General features: G+C 35.7%; 1 protein-coding gene and 1 pseudogene across 1 annotated transcript; both read right to left on the bottom strand.

Moving 5' to 3' along the window:
• Nucleotides 1–3,524: 3,524 nt before the first annotated feature.
• LOC111899471 (polygalacturonase) lies at nucleotides 3,525–4,919 on the bottom strand. The gene is made up of 2 exons (XM_023895323.3): nucleotides 4,446–4,919; nucleotides 3,525–4,351 (listed from the first exon to the last, which is right to left on the bottom strand). The coding sequence occupies exons 1-2, from the start codon at nucleotides 4,914–4,916 to the stop codon at nucleotides 3,584–3,586; spliced, it is 1,239 nt and encodes a 412-aa protein (XP_023751091.1). The 5' UTR covers nucleotides 4,917–4,919; the 3' UTR covers nucleotides 3,525–3,583.
• An 8,295-nt stretch (nucleotides 4,920–13,214) lies between these two features.
• Nucleotides 13,215–14,153, bottom strand: LOC111899442 (polygalacturonase-like; annotated as a pseudogene).
• Nucleotides 14,154–22,767: the final 8,614 nt, after the last annotated feature.

Raw genomic sequence — 22,767 nt, 5'->3', positions numbered from 1 at the left:
AAATAATATTTTATACATTTATGAATGAAAATGTACATTCATGTATGGATTTATTTCAATATAAATATATAAATTCAGTTAGAATATAATCATTCATTCATGTATGATTTGTACTTTTTTTTTTCATTGAATACGATTCATGTGATACATAAGAAAAAGAACTCATTTGTTAATTTTGAGAGAAAAAATGATAAAAAAGATTTTTATATCCACGTATATCTCACTCATTTTTTATTGACAAATTTATGTATCATTATACACTTTCAAACCCTTATTCATTTATAATTCTATGTATGTACATATCGTTATTCACAATCATGTCTATCTGCATATACACTTTCAAGTTCTTATTTCCATCATATTTTAATTCATTTATGAACTACAAACTCCATACCAAAAAACTCATTTAATAGATACCAAAACACCATCATCTTACGTTTCAAACTAATAGTTACAATTGTTTAATCATTTTTGGATAAAAGTATATGTACATAATAATACAATTGCACACTAATGATTACAATAGTGTAATCATTTCTGAATAAACAATACTCACACTTTATAAATACTATTAAGTTTGAATAATCATACAACAAATGGATACATGAATGTGAATTTTCTTTTCATATAACAAATACATTTCAATGGCATCATCTAATGATTCGAAAGTTGAATCTTCGTGTGCCATAAATTCCTTCCAGACAATAGGTTGCCACAACTTTGTTTTCTCACCGAAGGAATCAACAACATTACCGTTAACCAAAAAATTGTATAGAGTAACAATTAATGATTATAACTATGTAATTGTTTCTGAATAAACAATACTCCCGCTGCTAGTTTGATATGTGAACAAGGCTTTCTTTTATAAATCTAAACAATAACAACTCTATTGTCTCCACAACATAATAGTTAACAGATTATGTATTTTTTTATTCAACAATGATTACAACTTAGAGTTACCTACACATCAATGACTAAATTAAAAATATCTAATCCCATGTTTCATAAAAAGTAGAACACGTTAAAATCAGAGCAATTGCAAAATCAAACATATTATATTCCACTTTCATTTGTAATTAACGATTCAAAAAAATTATTATAGAAAAATAATATCAACTATATTTTACTCTAACGGAAAATTGGATAACATATCAATTATGGAAGACAACATATGATATCATTTATTCATTTGCGATTACCACGACAGTTTAGTCTCTGAGTAATGAATAAACCTATCTAACCAAGTTATGAAAAACCTATCAAATTTCAATTTACCTTCACTGTCAAATTCTCAGTATTCACTGCTACCATTTGAATGATTTTCTCATTCCTTACATTCATTACCATAATTAACAAACGGGAATATTGTCTCGATCGTGAAAAATTTCACTCGACAATTCTGCTTCAGTTGTTACGGCTTCTTGTAAATTCGTTACTGTTGGATAATTGATTCGATCATACTTTTTCAATCGTGAATAATTCTTCAATTGAGATTTCTTTTTAAATATGGATCGTTAAATGTATCAGTGATATTTTCCTTGAACGTGAACCTATACTTATGGAAACTAGGTTTTACAATCCCATGATTATAGGAATAAAATAATCACCAAATATTTGTTTATTAATTATTAAAAATCCGAATTACCAATATACACCTACAAAATGATTGGCCTAAAAATTATTCTCGCGTTCTCAACTTTTTAGATGTTCTCATTTGATCCTTACTATATATATATATATATATATATATATATATATATATATATATATATATATATATATATAAGAGAGAGAGAGAGAGAGAGAGAGAAAGAGAGAGTTAGGTTCAAATGTTTTCACTATCTATTGTGTGCCCGTATGATTGATTCTGGACCAATCATTTTAGTTATTTTAAGAAAATAATTAATGCATATTAAATGCTGAAGATGTAATTAATATCTATTATATCTTCAACATGTAATATGCATTAATTACTTTATTAAAATAACTAAAATGATTGGACCAGAATCAATCATATATGCATACAATAGATAGTGAAAACAAAATAACCTAACCATATATATATATATATATATATATATATATATATATATATATATATATATATATATATATATATATATATATATATATATATCGACCAAACCATTGACATAACCCAAGACCGGAAATATATATATATATATATATATATATATATATATATATATATATATATATATATATATATATATATATATATATATATATATATATATATATATATATATATCGACCAAACCATTGACATAACCCAAGACCGGAAAATGGTCCATCATGCTGAGAACTGATGTAATTTTAGATAGGAAATCACGTTTTTTTTTAGCAACGGCATTTACGAAAAAAGTCAATATTTTTTTTTTTAATATATATATATATACAAGTAGATCACAGTAAATACCAATTTAGTCTCTTTATTAATTTATGACACATGTTGCAAAGAAATTTTAACTAGAAAAGGACACGCGACTTTGCCGCTTTTGGACAATGTTATAGAAGTTGAAAATCGACAAACTTTAAAAGATGTGTTAAAAATATAAATCGCCACAAATAGATGAGAAAGCCGACAACCCTTAAAATTAAATGTCAAAAGTGTACAACCGTTAAAAAGAACACTTATAGAGAAAAACCAAAAATGTTGTGGCTATAATGTGAAAGCTGTCAAAGTTGGAAAAATATGATGACGAAAGTCTAAGGAAGGTTTTTTGTGTTTTTATGTCAAAATATAAAAGTTTTGACTAAAAGGTTGAAAAGTGTCAAAGTCACTAAAAATTTGTTGCAAAAACATCAAAATATAAAACTTTAGACTGTAAGGACGAAAAGTGTCAAAGTCTCTAAAGATTTGTGGCAAAAACCTAAATACACAAAAACTTAATCAAAACTTAAAAATGTAAAAGTTTTACTTCAAGGATGAAAAATGTCAAATTCAGAAAACAATTGTGGCAAAAACCTAAAGCCAAAAAAATTATTATCCCTAAGGTCCTTTTGATTTAATATATACTAGAAGGTAATCCGCGCTTCGCGGCGGTTCAAATATTTTTTTTCATTGTTACATGTTGTGGTGTTTCTTTGATTTTTTTCTGTTTGTTGTTTCTATCTTGTGTGTATAATGTTATGAAAAAAATAGGGTCGTGTAGTAGATTATCAAAGATAGCGGAACGAAAAATATCAACTCCACAAACTAATGTGGTAAAAACTTGAAGTGTCATATTTGGTAAATATAACTTAAAGTGACAAATTCTTGAAACCTTTATGGCTAAAACTGTCAAACTCCAATCTAAAGACAAAAACTGTCAAACCCCAAAATTATTGTGGCTAAAACCTTAAGGGTCTAAACTTTGGACTAAAATTGTCAACATTTAAAACTATTGTGGCCAAAAACTAAAGTCTCTAAAGTTAACTATTCCTAAGAATGTGGTGGATTAATATAGTATATTAATTATCGCAATCCAATACAAGTTACAAATTAAGCTTAATAAATGTCGTCAAAATTCTCACAATTATAAATTATAAATATATATAAATTCCCCATGGATCATTAGTCTTACATTAAACAGGAACTAGAGGTTGTATCGTGGATTACTGCGGCAGCGCCACCACCACCACCGGTGGTTCCAAGAGCATTGGTGCATGAAACTTGAGCAGGTCGGTTATCATAACTCAAGTTCACATCCTCCATTTTTATCCCACTGCATGGATGCTCCTTGCTGCAATCCAGTTTCACCCCAACATCTGTCGCTGATGTGCCACGAATATCTTCGTATATAACATCCGAAATGGCGACGCCGGACAACTGATGAGGACAATTGTGCTCACCTGGACAATAGTTCTGATCGATTATCACCGGATTTTGAACCTGCACCATCGTTAAATCTTGAAACACAACCCCCTTTACGAACCCATTACTTTCCCTAGCCCATGTCTTGATCCTAACCCCATTCTGCGTTGACTTAAATGTCGCCGTCTTCAACGTCACGTTCTGGACTCCGGCCTCCTGTGCACTCCACCCTAAACTGCCGATGCTGACACCATGGCCAGGGCCACAGGTGATGCTTTGTATCCAGAGGTTAGATGAACCTGGTCCGATGGATACACAATCGTCTCCGGTGGCAATTCGGGAGCTGAGAACAGTGACTCCGGTGGAGAATTCAATGTGTATGCCGTCGGTGTTGGGACTGTTTCCCGGAGCAGATATCGTGATTCCTTGAAGTTTAACGTTTTGGCATCCGTTCATCACGATGTGGAACTTTTGGCTGTTTATGGAGCTCAATCCATTGATTATGATGTCTCTTGAATTATAGAACCCTAACGTCTGCAACATCCACACATATATTAATGATTATTTACTTATTTAGTAGCAGAAAGTTGAATTTAAATTAATAAACTCGGAAATGCATGAAACTTACGTTTGCTCCGGTGGGACAAGAACTGGAAGAGGCTTTGCAAGCCCAGAGATTGGTTCCCCGACCATCTAAAGTTCCACCGGAGATCGAAACTCCGGTGGCCTTTTCAAACTTAATCCAGACATCACTAGAGGATTTCCCGTAGTCTGTCGGAGCAAGAAGGGTGCCATCAATACGGAAGTTGATTGCTTTGTTACTACAGCGTTCGCCTTGGAAATAAGCAGATCGGATGAAAAACCTGCCGGAGGGGACGTAGATAGTGACTGGTTTAGATGACGAACATGCAGAAGCCCATGCAGATTGAAATGGTAGGGTTGAGTCTGTTTTTCCGTCGGCTATGGCTCCCAAATTGACGATGTTTATGAGTCCTGGAACTGTTGTTGCTGCGGTTGTTGAACTGATGATAGAAGCAGCAGCTACAATAATGGCGGAAGTGATGATGATGTTGTAATCAACCCTCATCGCCATTATCATAAAATTCTCGGTAAGAATGGAAATGGAGCATGGATCGGAAATGTAATTCGAGTAGAATTTATAGGAGAATTTTGAATAAAATAAGGTAGTTGGAATAAAGAATTTTTTTACAAAATCATCTACAAAAATAGGGTATTTTCTGTTTTTCTTTGCAAAAATACGGTGGTGGGCCACATCACAAACAAAACCATTGGTGTATTTACATTTATAACCTTTCAAAATTTCATTTTGAAGCATTGTACCGTATATAATATTTCAATTTTCAATTTTTGTTATATATTGCAATGAGTCCATTATTCACAACTCATATGTGTTGAATGTAAATGAGTCGAAAATGTTTGATTATAGTGGAATCTAAATTTGTTATCATAATAATCTTGAATGATAATAGTTATTCAACTTTGATTGAAATATTTAAATGAAGTATTAGTATATACAATTACACTATCATAAAACTTGTGTTCTGTTTTAAAAGTTCTATAAGATGGTAAAGAAGTTATCTTTTAAAATATTTTTTTATATTTTGGTTTATAGAAGTTTTTATATAAAATCAACGTGTTAGCTATTTTATGATTTTGAAAAACGTTTCTCTTGCATTAAGATGTTCTATTTTCAAATATATATTAGAAAAAACAATCAACAAACCGTATTCAGTTTTGAATTTGTTGTCGGTAATCTCCATGTGAGTATGTGTGTATTTTTGACTAAAATGTAAACATGTGTTACTTACTGATCAAGTTTAGCAAGTAACCATTGTTTTCTTTACTTTTTTTAGGACGTGTTCGGCACGGAGTGTATGAGAGCTTCTATCTTCTAACGTTTGACAAAACCCTACATTTTGAACAGAAAGTCTCGTTTGACACTATAAGCTTTTAGCATTTAGTTTAAATAAAACGCTACTACTCATTATCCGTCACAAACTACTTTTTCTGAACGCGGCATTAGAAAATATGTATAAATTTTTTGCACAAAAGCATTTACATTTCGTTGTTGTACACGTTCTTAAAATCCATATTAATAAAACAATTGGATCCATATTAGAATCCAATTGATCCATATTTCTTAAAGATGCACTTTATATATAACGTTCCATTTTTACAGCCAATTTTTTTTTATTTTATTTATTTAAAGTAAAACTTCCTAATTATAAAACCATTTTAAGAAAAACTAAATGTTCCCAACTAAAATTATTTAAAAAAAAAACATAAGAGTATTATAATGAACGTGAAATCCTCAATGTTGTTGATGAGTGTGTACAGTCCTGCCTTTGCCTTCCCATAGCAACCAATGATACCTGAAACAATAAACAACTGGATAAGCATAAAACTTAGTGATTTTCCCCCAAAATACCTCATACGATAAACATACAAGCATGAATAACGGCCCATAACCTCCTGGTTGGAATACACGGGCTCAATCAATCCTTGGACTGGACTGACAACACGCAACGGGTCAAATCAGCCATGGGCTGGAATGCCCAGGGTTTGTTGGCCTACCGCCTCAACCCAACCGCTCTTTTCGAGCCTTCGTGTCTTTGGCTTACAGTCGGCCTGCACCGGGTACCTTAGCATACAGCAAAAGGCAGGACCGCCTCAACCCAATACTACTATATGTCGACATATAAACAATCAAGTATCACGCAAACACATAATACAGGAAAACATCAATCATACAAATCACTACTTCCTACTAGTCCTCGCATCATACACTGTCCTACTACCAACTAAACTCTATGAAGTGTGTAACCATAAGTAACCAGAGGTGAGATAGCCACCCGAACAGATGATCCTACTCTAGAGCCACAACTAAATAAGGAACACGTAAGAAAGCCTAGATCAAGAGTTCTTAGGCTATCCTACATGACCACACACAGTCCCTAGGGCACTCCACTAGATGATAACCATCAAATATAGGTAGACATACAGATCTACAAATCACTACCGCATAGCAATATCCTATATACTATGATACATATCTAACAAATCCCTACAGCATGGCAACATACTAAATACCAACAATCCAAGGAACATATAACCGTATATACTCAGAGGTAAGGTAGACACCCGAATAGGAGATCCTACTCAGGAACCACAACCAAACAAGGAATAGGTAAAAGAGTCTAGATCAAGAGTCATCAGTCTATCCTACATGAATATATACAGTCATTATGGAATCCTTCTACTAAAGATAACAAAAACTAGTGGGCTGACATTGGTGCCTTCGACCCATGAGCATAGTGAGGCGAAACTCACCTGCATCGAAAGACTCTAAACACTGCGATGTAATCCCTTTTTCGGTACTGATTGCTCTCGTGAATCCACTAACACCAGAGCCAAATAGAATCTCAATCAATAGCCCAAAATCCTCTAGTTTTCCCAAAGTCAAACTTGGGCAAAAAGTTAACGGTCAATGAAAGTCAATAGACAGGCCCTCACAATGTGACCTTCTATGGCTTCACGTCGTGAGCCACTACATGACAAAATAGTCGGGTCTCTCAATCCTCACGATGTGACATGCATCTCCTTCTTGTCGTGAGATCCGTTTGAGTGCCATTTTGATCCAAATCCTCTTAATTCGTTAAGCCACTAATCCATCTTTTCAATGAGACTTCCTAACATTTATATGATCATAAAAATCGATGCTTTAAGGTATTGTATGTCCAATAGAAGACTTGAGCTCAAACTAGGTCATTTATGAATAAAAATGGAGATAATTTCTCTAACAGGGACTTAAACATCCTCCAAACTTCAGATCCATGGCATATATGTACCAAGGGACACCTTGGACCCATAAAGTTGCCAACTTTATGGAGTCCCAACACGCTAACTCTTAAACCATGGCTAAACATGCATAAAACCTTAGATCTAGCAACAAGGAAACATAAAGTTTGGATCTTGGTTACTCATAATGGTCCAGAAGTGTAGCTAATGGTTGCAAATGTAACTTCCAAGCTCAAACTATGCTTCAATGGAGTTCTCTTCTTCTTTAAACCACCAAAACTCCACTAAAAGCTCAATAATCACAATAAGAGGATAGGATTAGGGTTTTTCAGAGTTTAGAGACAAATGGGGCTACTTAGGAACCCTAAAATGAGGTTTATGGGATTTAAATATGAAGGAAGCCCTAAAAGATCATGGGTTTGGGCTGTAGTGAAACTCACGTCATGTGCTTCTTACTGTTCACATCGTGAGCTCAACATAATTCAACTTCTTCATTTAATTACTCCTCACATCGTGACCCTTCTATGGTTAATGTAACTTCCCAAAATTCAAGGCCAAAAATTTCATTTTTAAATACATTATTATAAAACCAACAGTATAAGAAAACATCCATAATATCATGTCATGTCAAAACCCAAGTAGAAATAATCAAAACATGTTATCACAAAACAATATCAGAGTGTAATCCCAAAGATCTCGTGTGCGGAAAACCATAGTGTGATGCGCTGCGATCAAGCCGACTCCTTTCCTTCAAAAACGAAGTTCCTGAAACCAAAACTGAAAACTGTAAGCACAAAGCTTAGTGAGTTCCCCCATCATACCACGTACCATACAATCACATAGAATACATACTACCGGGCAATTCTGGGGTGCCCGACCTACCAGATACGACCATTTTGAGGTGCCGACCTACCCGGTACGGCCATTCTGGGGTGCCGACCTACCCGTGTCAAGCCATTCTGGGGTGCTGACCTACCCGTCGGTCCTAACAACCGACGCTCGGGGACTATTCCACCCCTACTGCTACTATCACATATTTCATAACATAAACATACTATTAAACATATATGGGGTGTCCGAACTACCCTTCGGTCCTAACAACCGAACTTGGGGACTATTCCCCTTCTACTACCACTATCACATATAACATATCATGCCAGCATATAAACATATCATCACATACGGTCAGACATATCTGGGGTGTCTGACCTACCCTTCAGTCCTAACAACCGAACTCTACTACTATCACATATAACATATCATGCCAACATATAACATATCAGGTAGTAGCAAACCTAGATGATATCACAAAGACAATCATCTAACATACAACTCCTACTGATGGGCCGACATTGTGGCCGAGACCCACCGCTACTGGAAGGTAACTCACCTCACACTGCTGAAGTCTCGTAGACACAATCCCACACTGCCGAAGTCCCGCAGGCTAAACCCCAGCTGCTGGATGACAGATTCCCGAACTGTCAACACCAAAACAACACCCAATTAATAATTGGTTCCTACTACATAACCATAAGTACATTATTTGGGTAATTACTACATTACCCCTAGCATGGCTTATTCAAGCCCAAGGTCCAATCCGTAGGCCCAAATTCAATTAGGAATCAAAGCCCAACACATGGCCCAATTTTCTAAATTGGGCCTAGGCCTATACATGGTCTCATTCTAAGGCCCAACAATATATAATCATTAAGGCCCAAACTATGGCCCATCTATGGCCCAATTTTCCAAAATGGGCCCATACCCCTTACATGGGCCTTTCCCTAGGATCATTAAATTATTCTAGTCTAATTGCTTGACTTTAGATGGCACATTAACAACCCAATCATCAAGGCCCAATAGAAGGCCCAAAAATACACCCATGTGAAATTAGGGTTTCACAAAAAATGACGATTAGGGTTAAGTGTTTCTCACTTAACCCATTAAGGGCTTAATCCATTAAGTCCATCATTCTTCTAAATATGTCATATGGTGTGTTTGGGCTTAATCACACAATTTCATTCCAATGGCCCAAAAGTGGGTCCTAATAAGTCCAAGCCCATAAATCCAATATTAGGGTTTTCTAAAACCTAATTAGGGTTTCTAACCCCATCTTAGCCAAATAGGCCCATTAGCTAAGTCCTTGGATCCATTAGGGTCCATTAAGCCCATAGACACATGATTGGGCTTTTATGTCCTTTAAGCCTCATTGGGCCCATTAAGGTTTCAAGGCCAATTAGGGTTTAGTCCCTAGAACAAACATCCCCAAACTACCAATCCCAACACATCTAAGCACACCGCCACCCGACACGGCGGCCGGTGGCGGCAGGAGGCGGCAGCCACCACCCTAGGGTGGTGGTTTCTAATTTCTTTCCATTATTTCGCTTTTGAGTTACAATTACAACAAAAATACCAAAACAACACACACACACACTAACTAAGCTAAACATACACACACAAACTACCTTGAAGTGGCCGGCAGTGGTGCATGGTGGTAGCCACCACCTTGCGGTGGTGGTGATGCGTTTTACGACCAAATAAACACCCACACACACAAACTTTCTTGAAAACGGATCCTTCCATCGATCTAGCGGCGTACGGTGGCAACAGTAGGCGGCATATTTCGATGACAACCACTATGGCCGGCTGCCATGGTGGTTCTCCATGACCCTACTCGCCAGGACTTCCCCCACAGCGCACCCACGTCGCACACGAGCCTTGAACCAAACCATCACTCACCGGTGATAACAGGAAACGCCATGAGTTCCTCCACCCACAAAGTGGCAGGAGAAAAGATGAATAGAAGAAGAAGAACAACAATAGCAGCGATTTGGAGCAGTTACAACAGCTGTGGTGGTTGATTTGTAACCTTATCAACAATGGTGACACCGGAGGAAAGCGAGATTGAGACTTCGTCGATCATTACACCCACCGGCGGCGACAATTGAGGTTGCTTGGCAGTTGGCCCGCGACTCCGACCATGGCTACGAGGCAGTCGATCGGTCTTTGGCATGCTTCAGGTTCGTCGGCACTCGTCAGGGGGAAACATCTCTGGTGGCACACCACTCGGTCGACGGGAGGTGTGGCGGCGCTGGCTAAGGGGTCATAAGGATGGCGGTTGGTGAAGAAATGATTAGGTTTAGGGTTTGAAGCGGGAGGGGTGACGGGTTATATACCCCGATCCCCCAAACTTACCTCCATAATGACAAGTTTGGCCCCTTCCTTCCCTTTTTCTTTCAATCTTAATCCAATATTTACCCTTTAGCCCTTGATCCCATAATTTCCTTTCATAATAAGTCTTGAAATTACCAACCAGCCCCTAAGCCCTCAAATCTTTTCAATTTAAGTCCATTAATTACCCAACGCACCCTAACTTCTGAATTCCTTCTCAAATTAAATCCTGAACTTACACTTTTAACCCCCAACTTCTAAAATTATGATAATTAGCCCTTTGAGACCATCCTTTGATATATAATTATTTATTTTAGGTCTACTAATCGTTCATTAATTAATTTATTTAACTTAATAAATAAACGGGTGTTACAGTTCACGTCGCAAGCCTTGGTTTTACCTAAAAGCAATGTATTTGACTCCCAGAATCCCTAAATTGGCCCAATCCGGAAACCAGGTGTTATAATTTTCCCTCACTTAAATTCGATTTCTTCCTCGAAATCACCTCTCACTCGCATTGTACAATTTACCCTTTGAGGGTCCTTCTGACCCGACTCCTCTAACATAGTTTGGGATCGCTTGAAAGCCAAGACCCGCATCAATAACATCCAAGACCCAAAACCATACTCATAAATTAATTTTTAGTAGAGACTCTAGCAGTCTGAGGCACACTACTGCAACACCTTATTATGATCGGTTACCACCTGACACCTCTACATAACTTAAAAGAAATAGACTAACGAAAAGCAATTTCCCATAACTCCTCAATAGAAGAATTAACCTTTCAGTCCAGGACCTTCATGTCCTAAAATCGTGAACCACCATCAGGAAACTGATCCGCCCCATTGACACCCATGCTACCCAAGACTTCCAACCTAACTCGACCAAGGTCTCCCGACCATGCTTCGTTCATCAATACCCGAAATAGAAAGTTCATCCCACATCAAAGCTACCTACCTCATACACTGATGCATCAGTGAGAAATCCTTACAAAACCTAGCAGATAAGGCTAAACCATCCTTTCTATCAATTATACTAATCGAAATCCATATATTTGATCAGTCCTGAATCTATTCGCCCAATTCCTGCTATACTAACCCCGCATGAAAATGCACCAACATAAGGAATCTTAACGATTACATATACAACTAGACCACGCTCCTACTTGGTTCTGACAGCCCTGCTTAGCTATCTACTGATAATACTCAGGTTCACCCCTGATCTACTAATCGATAACAGCACTTGGGCTTACCCCCGATCCACTAGGCAACAACAACACTTCGGCCTACCCCCGATCTACTAACCAAAAACAACACTGTACTAAAAAAGACTTAATTGATCCTACTAGGTCTTCAGGTCATGACTCAGACCTCTAAGCCCCAATTAAACAAGAACATACAAGGAATCCCTCATCACATCCCTCAAGCTGGGATCCTAACACCTTAGAGTCTAAAGCACAAACATACCCTACATATGATGCCACCACTAAAACTAATATGACTTGATGAGAAATCTAATAACTGACGATCATCTTAATGCAAAATTGAAAGATTTAGCAGTTACGTGGATGTCTTGAACTCAGAGAAATTCAACTGAGAACCAAAACTTGAGACAAGGTCTTCTTGCTACGAGGTTCTACTCTCCCCCACTTGAGATATGCTAGAGTCTGGCAACTTCACAATCCTTCGATACCCAGACTAACTTGAACTTTACCACTTGATCCTAACTACTGATATCCATATACATAGGAGAATCTTAACCCATACAACATTCATAAATTCCAATACACATACAACTGAGGAAAAGATTATTAATCCATTCATAACTAGAAATCAATTTAACTAAGCTAAATAAGATGATTCCATTTAACTGATCATCCATGATAACAACCAAAATTTGAAACACAAATAGAAATTACAGATGAATACCAATACCACCATAATTGCTGAATAGAAGATCAGCCAACCCAATTCTCAGCTCTCGATCATCGGGACTCCAGTCATCTCATGACAGCCGTCGGGTAACTACCAAGTGAAGGGTATATGATCCAACACCTCATCGAAAAAGAGAAAAGGTTAATGAGCTTTGATGTGGCCTTCCTGGCTGCAACGTAAAAAAACTCTCGCACTCCGCCTGCAATCTCTACCAAAATGGCCCTTCCTGCCACACCTGTGACATCCAAAAGATCTACACCTCCCCTATACTGATCCTAAACCCCGATCGATGGAATTGAACTGCTTCGTTATGGGCTGTGACAGAACCGGAGCCTAACATTGCTCCTTTGTCTGAGTCTCTATCTCAATCTCTTGTCTCCTAGTAGCATCATGATGCCTAGAGAGGGTATTATATCGTTGGGTAGACACAAACTGCCAAACGTTCGTCTTGAGCATACTCAAATACTAATTCATCATCAAACACACACCCCATTTTGCGTCGACTTAAATGTCATCATCTTCAACGTGACGTTCTGGACTCCGGCCTCCTGTGCAGTCCACCCTAAACTGCCGATGCTGACACCATGGCCAGGGCCACAAGTGATGCTTTGTATCCAGAGGTTAGATGAACCTGGTCCAATGGATATACAATCGTCTTCGGTGGCAATTCGGGAGTTGAGAACAGTGACGCCTGTGGAGAATTCGATGTGTATGTCGTCGGTGTTGGGACTGTTTCCTGGAGCAGATATCGTGATTTCGTGAAGATTAATATTTTGGCACCCGTCCATCACGATGTGGAACTTTTAACTATTTATAGAGCTCAATCCACTAACCACAATGTCTCTTGAATTGTAGAACCCTAACGTCTACAATATGCACCCATTGATTAATAAATATTTAGTAGAAAGTCGAAACATAAACTAATAAACTCGGAAAAGCATTAAACTTATGGCTGCACTGGTTGGACAAGAACTAGAAGAGGCTTTGCAAGCCCAGAGATTGGTTCCCCGACCATCTAAAGTTCCACCAGAGATAGAAACTTTGGTGGCCTTTTCAAACTTAATCCGAACATCAATAGAGGATTTCTCATAGTCTGTTGGAGCAAGAAGGGTGCCATCAATACGGAAGTTGATTGCTTTGTTACTACAACGTTCTCCCTAGAAATAAGTTGATCGGATGAAAAACTTGTTGGAGGGGACGTAGATAGTGACTGGTTTAGATGATGAACATGCAGAAGCCCATGCAGATTGAAATAGTAGGGTTGAGTCTGTTTTTCCGTCGGCTATGGCTCCCAAATTCACGATATTTATGAGGCCTGGAACTGTTGCTGCTATTGTTTTTGAACTGATAAGAGAGATAGCAGTGACGATAATGGCGGAAGTGATGATGATGTTGTAATCAACCTTGATAGCCATTGTCATAAAATTCTCGATAAGAATCGAGATGGTGCAAGGATCAGAAATGTTTTGAGTAGAATTTATAAGAGAATTTTGAATAAAATAAGGTAGTTGGCATAAATAATTATTTTATAAAATCATCTACAAATAAAGGGCATTTTCTAGTTTTTCAGGCATTTTCTGTTTTTCTTTGCAAAAATAGGGTCATAGCAGGTGCCGAGTGGCCCAAAAGATCACAAACCATCCATTAGTGTATTCACACTTCTAACCTTTCAAAAGTTCATCTTTTAACATTTTACTGTATATAATACATTCTATCTTCATTTTTTTAAATTTCAAATTTTGTTATATAGTGTAATGAATCCATGATTCATATACATATATGTTCAATGTAAATGATTCGGAAAATGTTTGATTATAAGGCAAATTTTTTGATAATACCAACGATCAAATGTATTTTTCTACTAACAAGCTTTATAACAAAATAAGGCTGGCTTACTGGCTTACGACTAGCTACAGAAACAATTAGATAACGTATGTAACATCATTTGGACATATCAATTAGTACAACAAAATATATTCAAATTTCGACATCTACTACTTAATTAACCAAATTAGTCTAGTATAATACCTCCACGATAGGAGACTAGTGGTTGAGATGTGGGGGTCCACAGATGAGGTCTTAAGTTCAAAACCTGAAATGCTCAAGATATTACTAGTGTTCCACGATTGATCTCTCACGTGGAAATTAGGTCGGGCTAATCTGAACCACTCAATGGTACAGTTTATGTAACATCCCAAAATTCCAAGCTTAAAATTTTCGAAATTAGAGTGTAGTTCTACTAAAAGGGTTTCATTCATATCCATTAATAAATCATAAAATCATCTTTTCATGTCACATCAAGACATTCGTAGTAAAAATGCGGAAACTAACTCTTATTTTGGAAACTATAATGGAACATGGAATTGATAAACTAGATGTGATGCCCCTACAAGAATGTACAAATACCCCAATCATGCTAGTTCCATAGCGTCAAAACCAGAAGGACCTGCAACTAAAACATAAAGTAGAAACGGTAAGCATAAGGCTTAGTGAGTAATCACAACACTCATCCATTATTCATAACATAAGCATCTTCATGACATATACATATACATCAAGTAACAAACATATATTAGTTATATTCCAAACACATATTGTTAGTGCCAAACCTATACCAGTAGACTTATTCACCCGAAGGGCTGTCTCAAACATTGCCAACTAGGACTGATGACTTCCCCTGAAGGGTCTCTCATGATAATCCAAATTGGGCCAAATCACTTTCCTTCCTGGTTTGTAATGATTATCTAGATTGTAACTCTACTTAGATAATTTCTTGATAATACACTTAGAAACCTTCTTGTATTATCATGTTATACACACACCTTTTCATATATGATTATTTAAGAATTAATTTATTACTTTATATATTCTTAATCTCAAATACTTGTACTATTTGTTTGTTTTTAGTAAGTGTACATTCCACTTATACCACACCATATTATTCATCTGTATCACTTTTCTTTCACCTTCAAGATTAAACACCATTGTTTACATATAAAGGTTTATATGACTTTTGTCTGTTTGGAGCTCACAACTTTTCGTTTTATTACATATTTCCATCTTTTAACTTATTTATTTAACCATGTATCTACTTAGTTAAGTGTTAAGTACACTTTTACATACTTTCACACATAATACATAGTTATGGTATTTTGACTTTTAATAATATTGGTTTGGAAAGTAAAGTTATTAAGTTAAGCCCCTCTTATGTTATTTTTGCATATATTTATAACTTCTCATTACTAGATTGAGCTTATATCCAATAAATCAAACTCATCGTTTCATATAATTTTAATTGAGGAAATGACACAGATGTCATATGAACTTTCTAGGGTTGACCCTTTTAATCCCTAAACTATTTTTTGGCTTTATGAGGGAACGAACTAGTATTTGCGGGTCGATGAAGTCTTTTTCTCATTTTTGAAAGGGTAAGTCGGGAATATTTTCACAACTTTCTTTACTAATATCACATAAGTTGTTTACTTTGTCGTTTATCGCTTGCCACCTCATGTATTAATGTTGTATACGTTTGCTAGTGTGTCCTTTATGCTTTTAAGATGAGAATTATCGAATAGAATTGTACCACTTACTTCTATTCGTGTTAACCTTTACTTTATTTATTCTATTTAAACCACTAACGCGGTTGCTGTAATCATCGTTTTCGATTTGGACTTCCAAGGAACCTTCACCAAGCACCCCATACGATACATCGACGAGATTAATCAAAGGCTAGTGAACATTGATTTCTCAGCCATGGATAACGACGAGTGCTATGCATTCGGCAAAAGGTTCACTCGAGAAAAATGTGAGAAGCTCTATTGTTGTCTTCCTGATATTAATTTTCCGAAAGGATTGAGGTTAATTTGGAATGAGCTTGATTATGCCGCATTTATAGCAATTGCTTATGAATATGTTGAACTCACTATGTGTGTAGACCATTTTGGTAATACAAACATGAAATAATGGTTAGATGAAGAAAAATAGGAAGTTGTTGATAATATATAGGAAGAAGTGGTTGATGAAGCAGAGAAATTAAGTTGACCCAGTTGAGACATGTCGTGGGGATGAGGATGGAATCCCTTATTTTTCAAAAAGGATACTGGGCTAAATTTCATATATATGACAATTTAGGTGAAGGTGAACCTATTGATGAATCCATGGATGACAATGAAGATGTTGATCCTGGCTTACCAAATATTTTTAATGAAAAGCTTCACTAGGAGGAGAAGCAACCTGTGTTAGGTATGAGGTTTGAGAATCCTAAAAAATTGAAACATATTCTTTGTAACTATGTTGTTGCGAATGGCTATCAATTATTCTTTATGTAAAATGATAGTAGACAGTTATTACCCAAATGTTATGAGGGAAAATGTACTTTTAGTGTTTGGGGTTCATGGATGTATGGCGATAAGTCTCTCCAGATCAGTTCTCTTATAAATTACCATAAACCTGCAAAGAATTTCAAATTAGGATCAATTATCACTTATAAAAGGATAGGTACTGATTTTATTCTAGAATTGGTTAACAATGAAAGGATAACTGTCAAATTGCTTAGAGATAAGGTGAAAAACACTTTTGGCATTGATGTGACTACGAGTTAGTTAAGGAAATTGAAGAAGTATGCTTTCACTCTAATTGAAGGCACAATTCTATAAAATTATTCCAAAATATGGTCATATGTTGAGGATATTAAAAGATCAAATCCTGGATCTACTATAAGATTTATATGGATGCAATGTCTAATGGTAGAATTACTTGAGCAAGATTTATATATGTTTTGTTGGAGTCAAAGATGGATGGAGAGGAGGATGTAGAAGGATCATTAACCTATATGGTTGTTTCTTGAAAAGTTTTTTGCTAGGTAAGCTGGTTTGTGTTGTGGGTAGGGATGCTAACAATGGAATATTCCCACTTCCTTGGGCAGTTGTATATGTGGAAAACAATGACATTTTGTTTAGTTCTATTTTCTAATCAACACAAAGTATGGCTCTTTTGGTGAATGTATTACAATAAATATTGAAAATTCTAACTTCCTTACTCCTTATTACATATGTAGGGTTTGATTAAGGCAGGGAAAGATGTTTTACCAACAACAGTACATAGGCAGTGTGGAACACACACACACATACATACATATATATATATATACATATATATATATATATATATATATATATATATATATATATATATATATATATATATATATATATGCCAATTTTAGAAAGAGGTTTAGTGCATCCAAATTTGAAAATATCTTTTAGAGAGCTGGTAAGGTTAAAACTGAAGCATATTTCAATATAGCTATGAAAGAGATTCAATTGTTAAACCTTGTTGGCATTAGTTCATTTTATGGATAAGGATACTAATACATGATCTCTAGCTTTTTCCAGAGTCCACTATGCTTCTTGCAAATTTGTAGAGAATGGCTATTCGGAGAGCTTTAATAGTGTCATATTGATTGCTAGGAAGAAACCTGTTATCATCATGTGAGAGGATATTTGTATTTATGTCATGCAAAGTATGGTGAATATCCAAGTTAAGGGACAAGGATGGAATCGTTACTTACTTTGTGAAAAAAATCAGAGATAAGTTGAATAAGCAACAAACTGACTAGATGTATGTATAAATATATACTTATACATAACTTACCTGTTTGACCTCTAATTATTTGCATTACATTATGTAGGTATTTTTCAGGTTGTATCTTATAGGGTGATGAATTTTAAAACAATGAAATGAATGAGGTTTATATTGTTGATGTGCCAAAAAAGGAATGCACTTGTTGGCTCTCACAACTTAATCGGTATGGTGTGTTCATTTAGTTACTACATTATCATTTTTCAATGTTAAACCCGATGCACCATATGTAGACCCATTGTACTTGGTAGCCTTCTTCCATAATACTTACAAAAATCCCATACATGGGATGAATCAAAGCAACATGTGGTCTGCTACATAGTACATACCCTATTTTCCTCCGTTTTTATGAAGAATTCCATGCAGGCTAGTCATGAAGACAAGAAAGGACGCTTCAGAAACGCCTAGAAAGCACAAAGTTTCAAAGGAAGAGAAAAAGGATTCTTGTGGCATATACAAACAGACAGAACACAATAAGAGAACTTGTACTCAAGTGGAAAGGCCACCCAAAATATATATGAGAAAGAAACACAAGGTTAGACAAAGACAAGAGTGAGGAAATATGTAACGCGGTAGAGAAGATGATGTTATGGTTGATGAAGGTGAGCAAGAAGTTGTGCATGCTAATGAAGATGAGGAAGCAGTCAGGGTTAACAAAGATGTTGGTCATACTATTAGTGTAAGTCAACCAAGCAAGAGAAAAAAATATGAGAGAATCCTTAAAAATGAAGCTTGCTAAAAGATTTGAAGGTGAAGGTAAAAGTGTTGACACAACATTGGGGTTGGATTAATTAATGTTTTAACAATGTTTGGGAACAGGGGTATTTATGGTATTTCACATATGTGAGCATTGTAAACAATGGGAGTGATGTTTGTAAATTTAATTTATGTTATGCTAATGTTTATATATGATATTTTGGATTCCTATGTGAAACTAAAATTTGTTTGCGTAAGCAACATAGTACACTGTTTTAAGTGGATAAAAAGCAAGGTTGTAGAACTCGTTACTCGTTACTCGGTACCTGTTCGGCCGACTACCAAATAGCGAGTACTCGGGGATTACTCGGATTTGGAAATTTGTGTAGAAATATTTTTAGGGAAATTATATATGTCAAAATCATAAGATAAAATCATAAGTTGATTGAAATATATAACAAAATTGGATACATGTGAATACACAAAAAATGAAAAACACATAATGGTCTCACTTCGTGAATAATTACTGAAAATTTAAGATATATATATATATATATATATATATATATATATATATATGTAGTAATAATCACATGTGTGTGTTAAATAATAAATCATTAAGTATATTATACATATTAATCACCAAGTTGACCAAATTTCACAACAATACTCAGTTCGTAAGGGGCCGATCGGGGAGTACTCGGGATTATGTAACTCGCCTCGGCAAGGGGGAGTAGCGAGTACTCGGAGGAGTAACCGGCCAACTCAGCGAGTTTTACAACACTAGATAAAAGAGAAATTTAGGTAGTAAAGCATTAAGGAGTATTTTTGTCATTTTAAGAAGTTTACCCTTTAGGGTAATTTTTGTCATTTTAGGAATTTAATCCTAAAGGGGTATTTTTGTAATTTTAGGCAATTTACCATTTAGGGTTCTTTTTTTCATTTTAGGAAGTTAAGCCTTAAGGGTTATTTTTGTCATTTTAGGCAGTTTACCCTTTAGGGGTATTTTAGTTATTTTAGTCAGTTTAGATTTAAGGGGTGTTTTAGTCATTTTAGATAGTTTACCCTTTAGGGTGTTTTAGTCATTGTGGCCTTATAAGACCTTTGACCAATTTAGGCATTAGTTCCAATAACAGTTTGGAGCATTTTAGTCACTTATTGCTTATTAGCCATATTAGGGTATTAGACAGTTAAGTCATTTTCGCCATGTGGGGGTATTTTAGGTATTCTGTACATATTGGCCTTAGGTGGTCTGTCAATTGGGGAATTTGAGGCATTTTACTAGTTAAGGGTATTTTGGTATTATATTTATGAAAGTAAGCTACTATTAATGGACACAAATTAGACCAGTATCAGTTAACATGAATTGAGTATAAACATCATAGTACGTTGTTATTTTATAACATAATAGACAAAAAAAATTGTAGTGGTCCCACGACAAAAACCTTTTTTAAGTTAAAGACAAAAGGAATTTACAGTGGACCCATTTTACCCATTGTGTGTTGGAATCGTCCTTTTTGTCTGTTTTCTTAAGTGAACACTTTTTGGTCCCTCTTTTTTAAGTTAAAAACCAGTTTAAATTTAGCATGTGGTCCCACGAAGAAGTTCCAAATATATGGGGGTGTTTGTATAAATAATGCACATACAAAGTTATAGCAAGAATGGTATAACTTAAAATTACTGATTTCATTTCATAGGTTTGTTTCTACATCTAAATAATAAATTACATATATTATAGGATATGCAAAATTAATCATTCCTACATCTTAATAGCAACGATTACTACCACAAACATCAACACAAACCGAGAACCAAAATAGTCAACTTTCACAACACCAAAATGAAAAACTAAAGAAAGAAATCATGTAATCTAAAGTTCTTCCATCAGTTGAAGAACTTGTAGCTTTCAACCCCACCCTAACCACAACCAGAAAACCCAAAAAAACATTTTAGGTTCTTCACGCCCTTCTTGCTGACTTCCATCTTCACATAACCTGACTGAATAGAGTAGAAATGGTTCTTAAGATCAACAAGCACGTTGGACAAGTCGATTTGCATAGCCCTAACACCGTCCACCTCGTGGTAAAGAGCATCCGTTTCTCTTTTCACTCTGATATGAAATTTGAACAGGTTAGCAACAACTTCCTCAAAGATTAGTGATACCTCCAACTGTGTGTTGGAGTAAGGTAATTGCCATATCTTGTTCCCAAATTCTGTTTTCTTCAAAATGACGACAAATTGAAGGACTAGCTATTGGCAGGGGATGGAACTAACATCTAGAAAGCAATTAGGGTATGAAATTTTGTATGAAGAAAGGCTAACATTGTTTGTAGTTTTGTTATTTTAGGGCACCAAATGTGTAACGTCCATTCCTGTTATCGATTTCTAAATAGGGTTAATCAATAAATCGAACAATTATATAAATAAAAGCTATATTTGTGGGATTGGTAAGTGAATTAATTAAATAAAAGGGCAATATATAGATGTAAAGGTGTTATAATAATAATAATAATAATAATAATAATAATAATAATAATAATAATAATAATAATAATGAAAAATAATAATTTGACTATATAAGTCCAGGGTTTAAATGGTAATCTCTGGAAATCAAATATGTAAGATAAGTTGGACTTAGGGTGTAAATTGTTAGCATTCAAGAATGGAGGGGTTAAAGTTGCTAAAACTTAAATTTCGAATTTGCCTTCTTCAACAACAAAATAATACATAGTGACAAGAAGAAGATTTCTTCCATGGATGGACCTGCAACTTGATACATTTGTAAGGCCAAATGATTCCTAACACCAATTACTTCCCTCATTAACCTTAAAGACTATTTTAACCCCATTTGAGTAATATTCCCGACGGAAACAGCTTCGAAACAGAGAGTATGAAAATTATGCGAGATTGACAACGATGGATGGAAATGGTAGACATTTGGTTAACTGTGAGCTTCACTTCAGCTGCTTGTCAAGCATGGAAGCATGGTGAGGACGAGAGTGAAAGAGTCTTGGTTTTTGTTTTCTTTGTGAGGGGTTCATCAGTTGAGGTTGGGTCTAGCTCCCGCTGAAGTTTCCTTTTATTACTCATGATTATCCGAATATGTGTGAGAGGCGTAATGTTCAAGGTGATTAAGCCTCCACTTAAGGTCTAGGATTTCTTTATTATTGTTTGGTTATTATCATTTGAAGGATTATCATATGCCACTTTTTCATACTGAGGTTCATGTTTGGAGGGTATTTGGATGAATCAGTTTCAGACTTCGACGTGGGAGATGTTGGCTAATGGTAGAGTAAGCTCCAAGTGGAGGAAAACTGAGAGTTTTTCTTGAAAGGATTAGCAATCAGATTGATTTTGATGGTTCGAGGAAGTTACAATGTAACTCTACAGGACTTTTGGTATTCAAGATTAAAAAGATCCTTCATGGTTGTGAAGTATAAGGCATTAGTCCTTACGCGTGTTCAGGGTGAGCTACTATCGGATTCATGCTTTTAGTGGTGTGCGTGTAATACTTGCATTGGAAGCTGTTAGGTGAAGATCTCGTAGTAGCTGGTTGTCCCTTTTGTGACAATGAAGATTGAGGGTATATGTGATGGTGATGCTCATGTTAGATGTTTGATGTAGGTTTGGTTAGCTCGTTGATTCGATCGTTATCGTTAGTAGGGTGAGGGCTGTGGCGATCAATCAACTTTG

Source organism: Lactuca sativa, chromosome 1, assembly GCF_002870075.4.
Source record: "Lactuca sativa cultivar Salinas chromosome 1, Lsat_Salinas_v11, whole genome shotgun sequence".
Taxonomy (NCBI): Eukaryota; Viridiplantae; Streptophyta; class Magnoliopsida; order Asterales; family Asteraceae; genus Lactuca; species Lactuca sativa.
The sequence above is the reverse complement of the archived record's forward strand: the minus strand, read 5'-3'. Positions and strand labels throughout refer to the sequence as shown.

Excerpts from the sequence above, each read along its gene's own strand:
- LOC111899471 (XM_023895323.3), bottom strand. The coding sequence starts at position 4,916 with ATGATAATGGCGATGAGGGTTGATTACAACATCATCATCACTTCCGCC. Across the intron at positions 4,352-4,445 it reads CTTGTCCCACCGGAGCAAAC|ACGTTAGGGTTCTATAATTC; the intron begins GTAAGTTTCATG and ends TGGATGTTGCAG.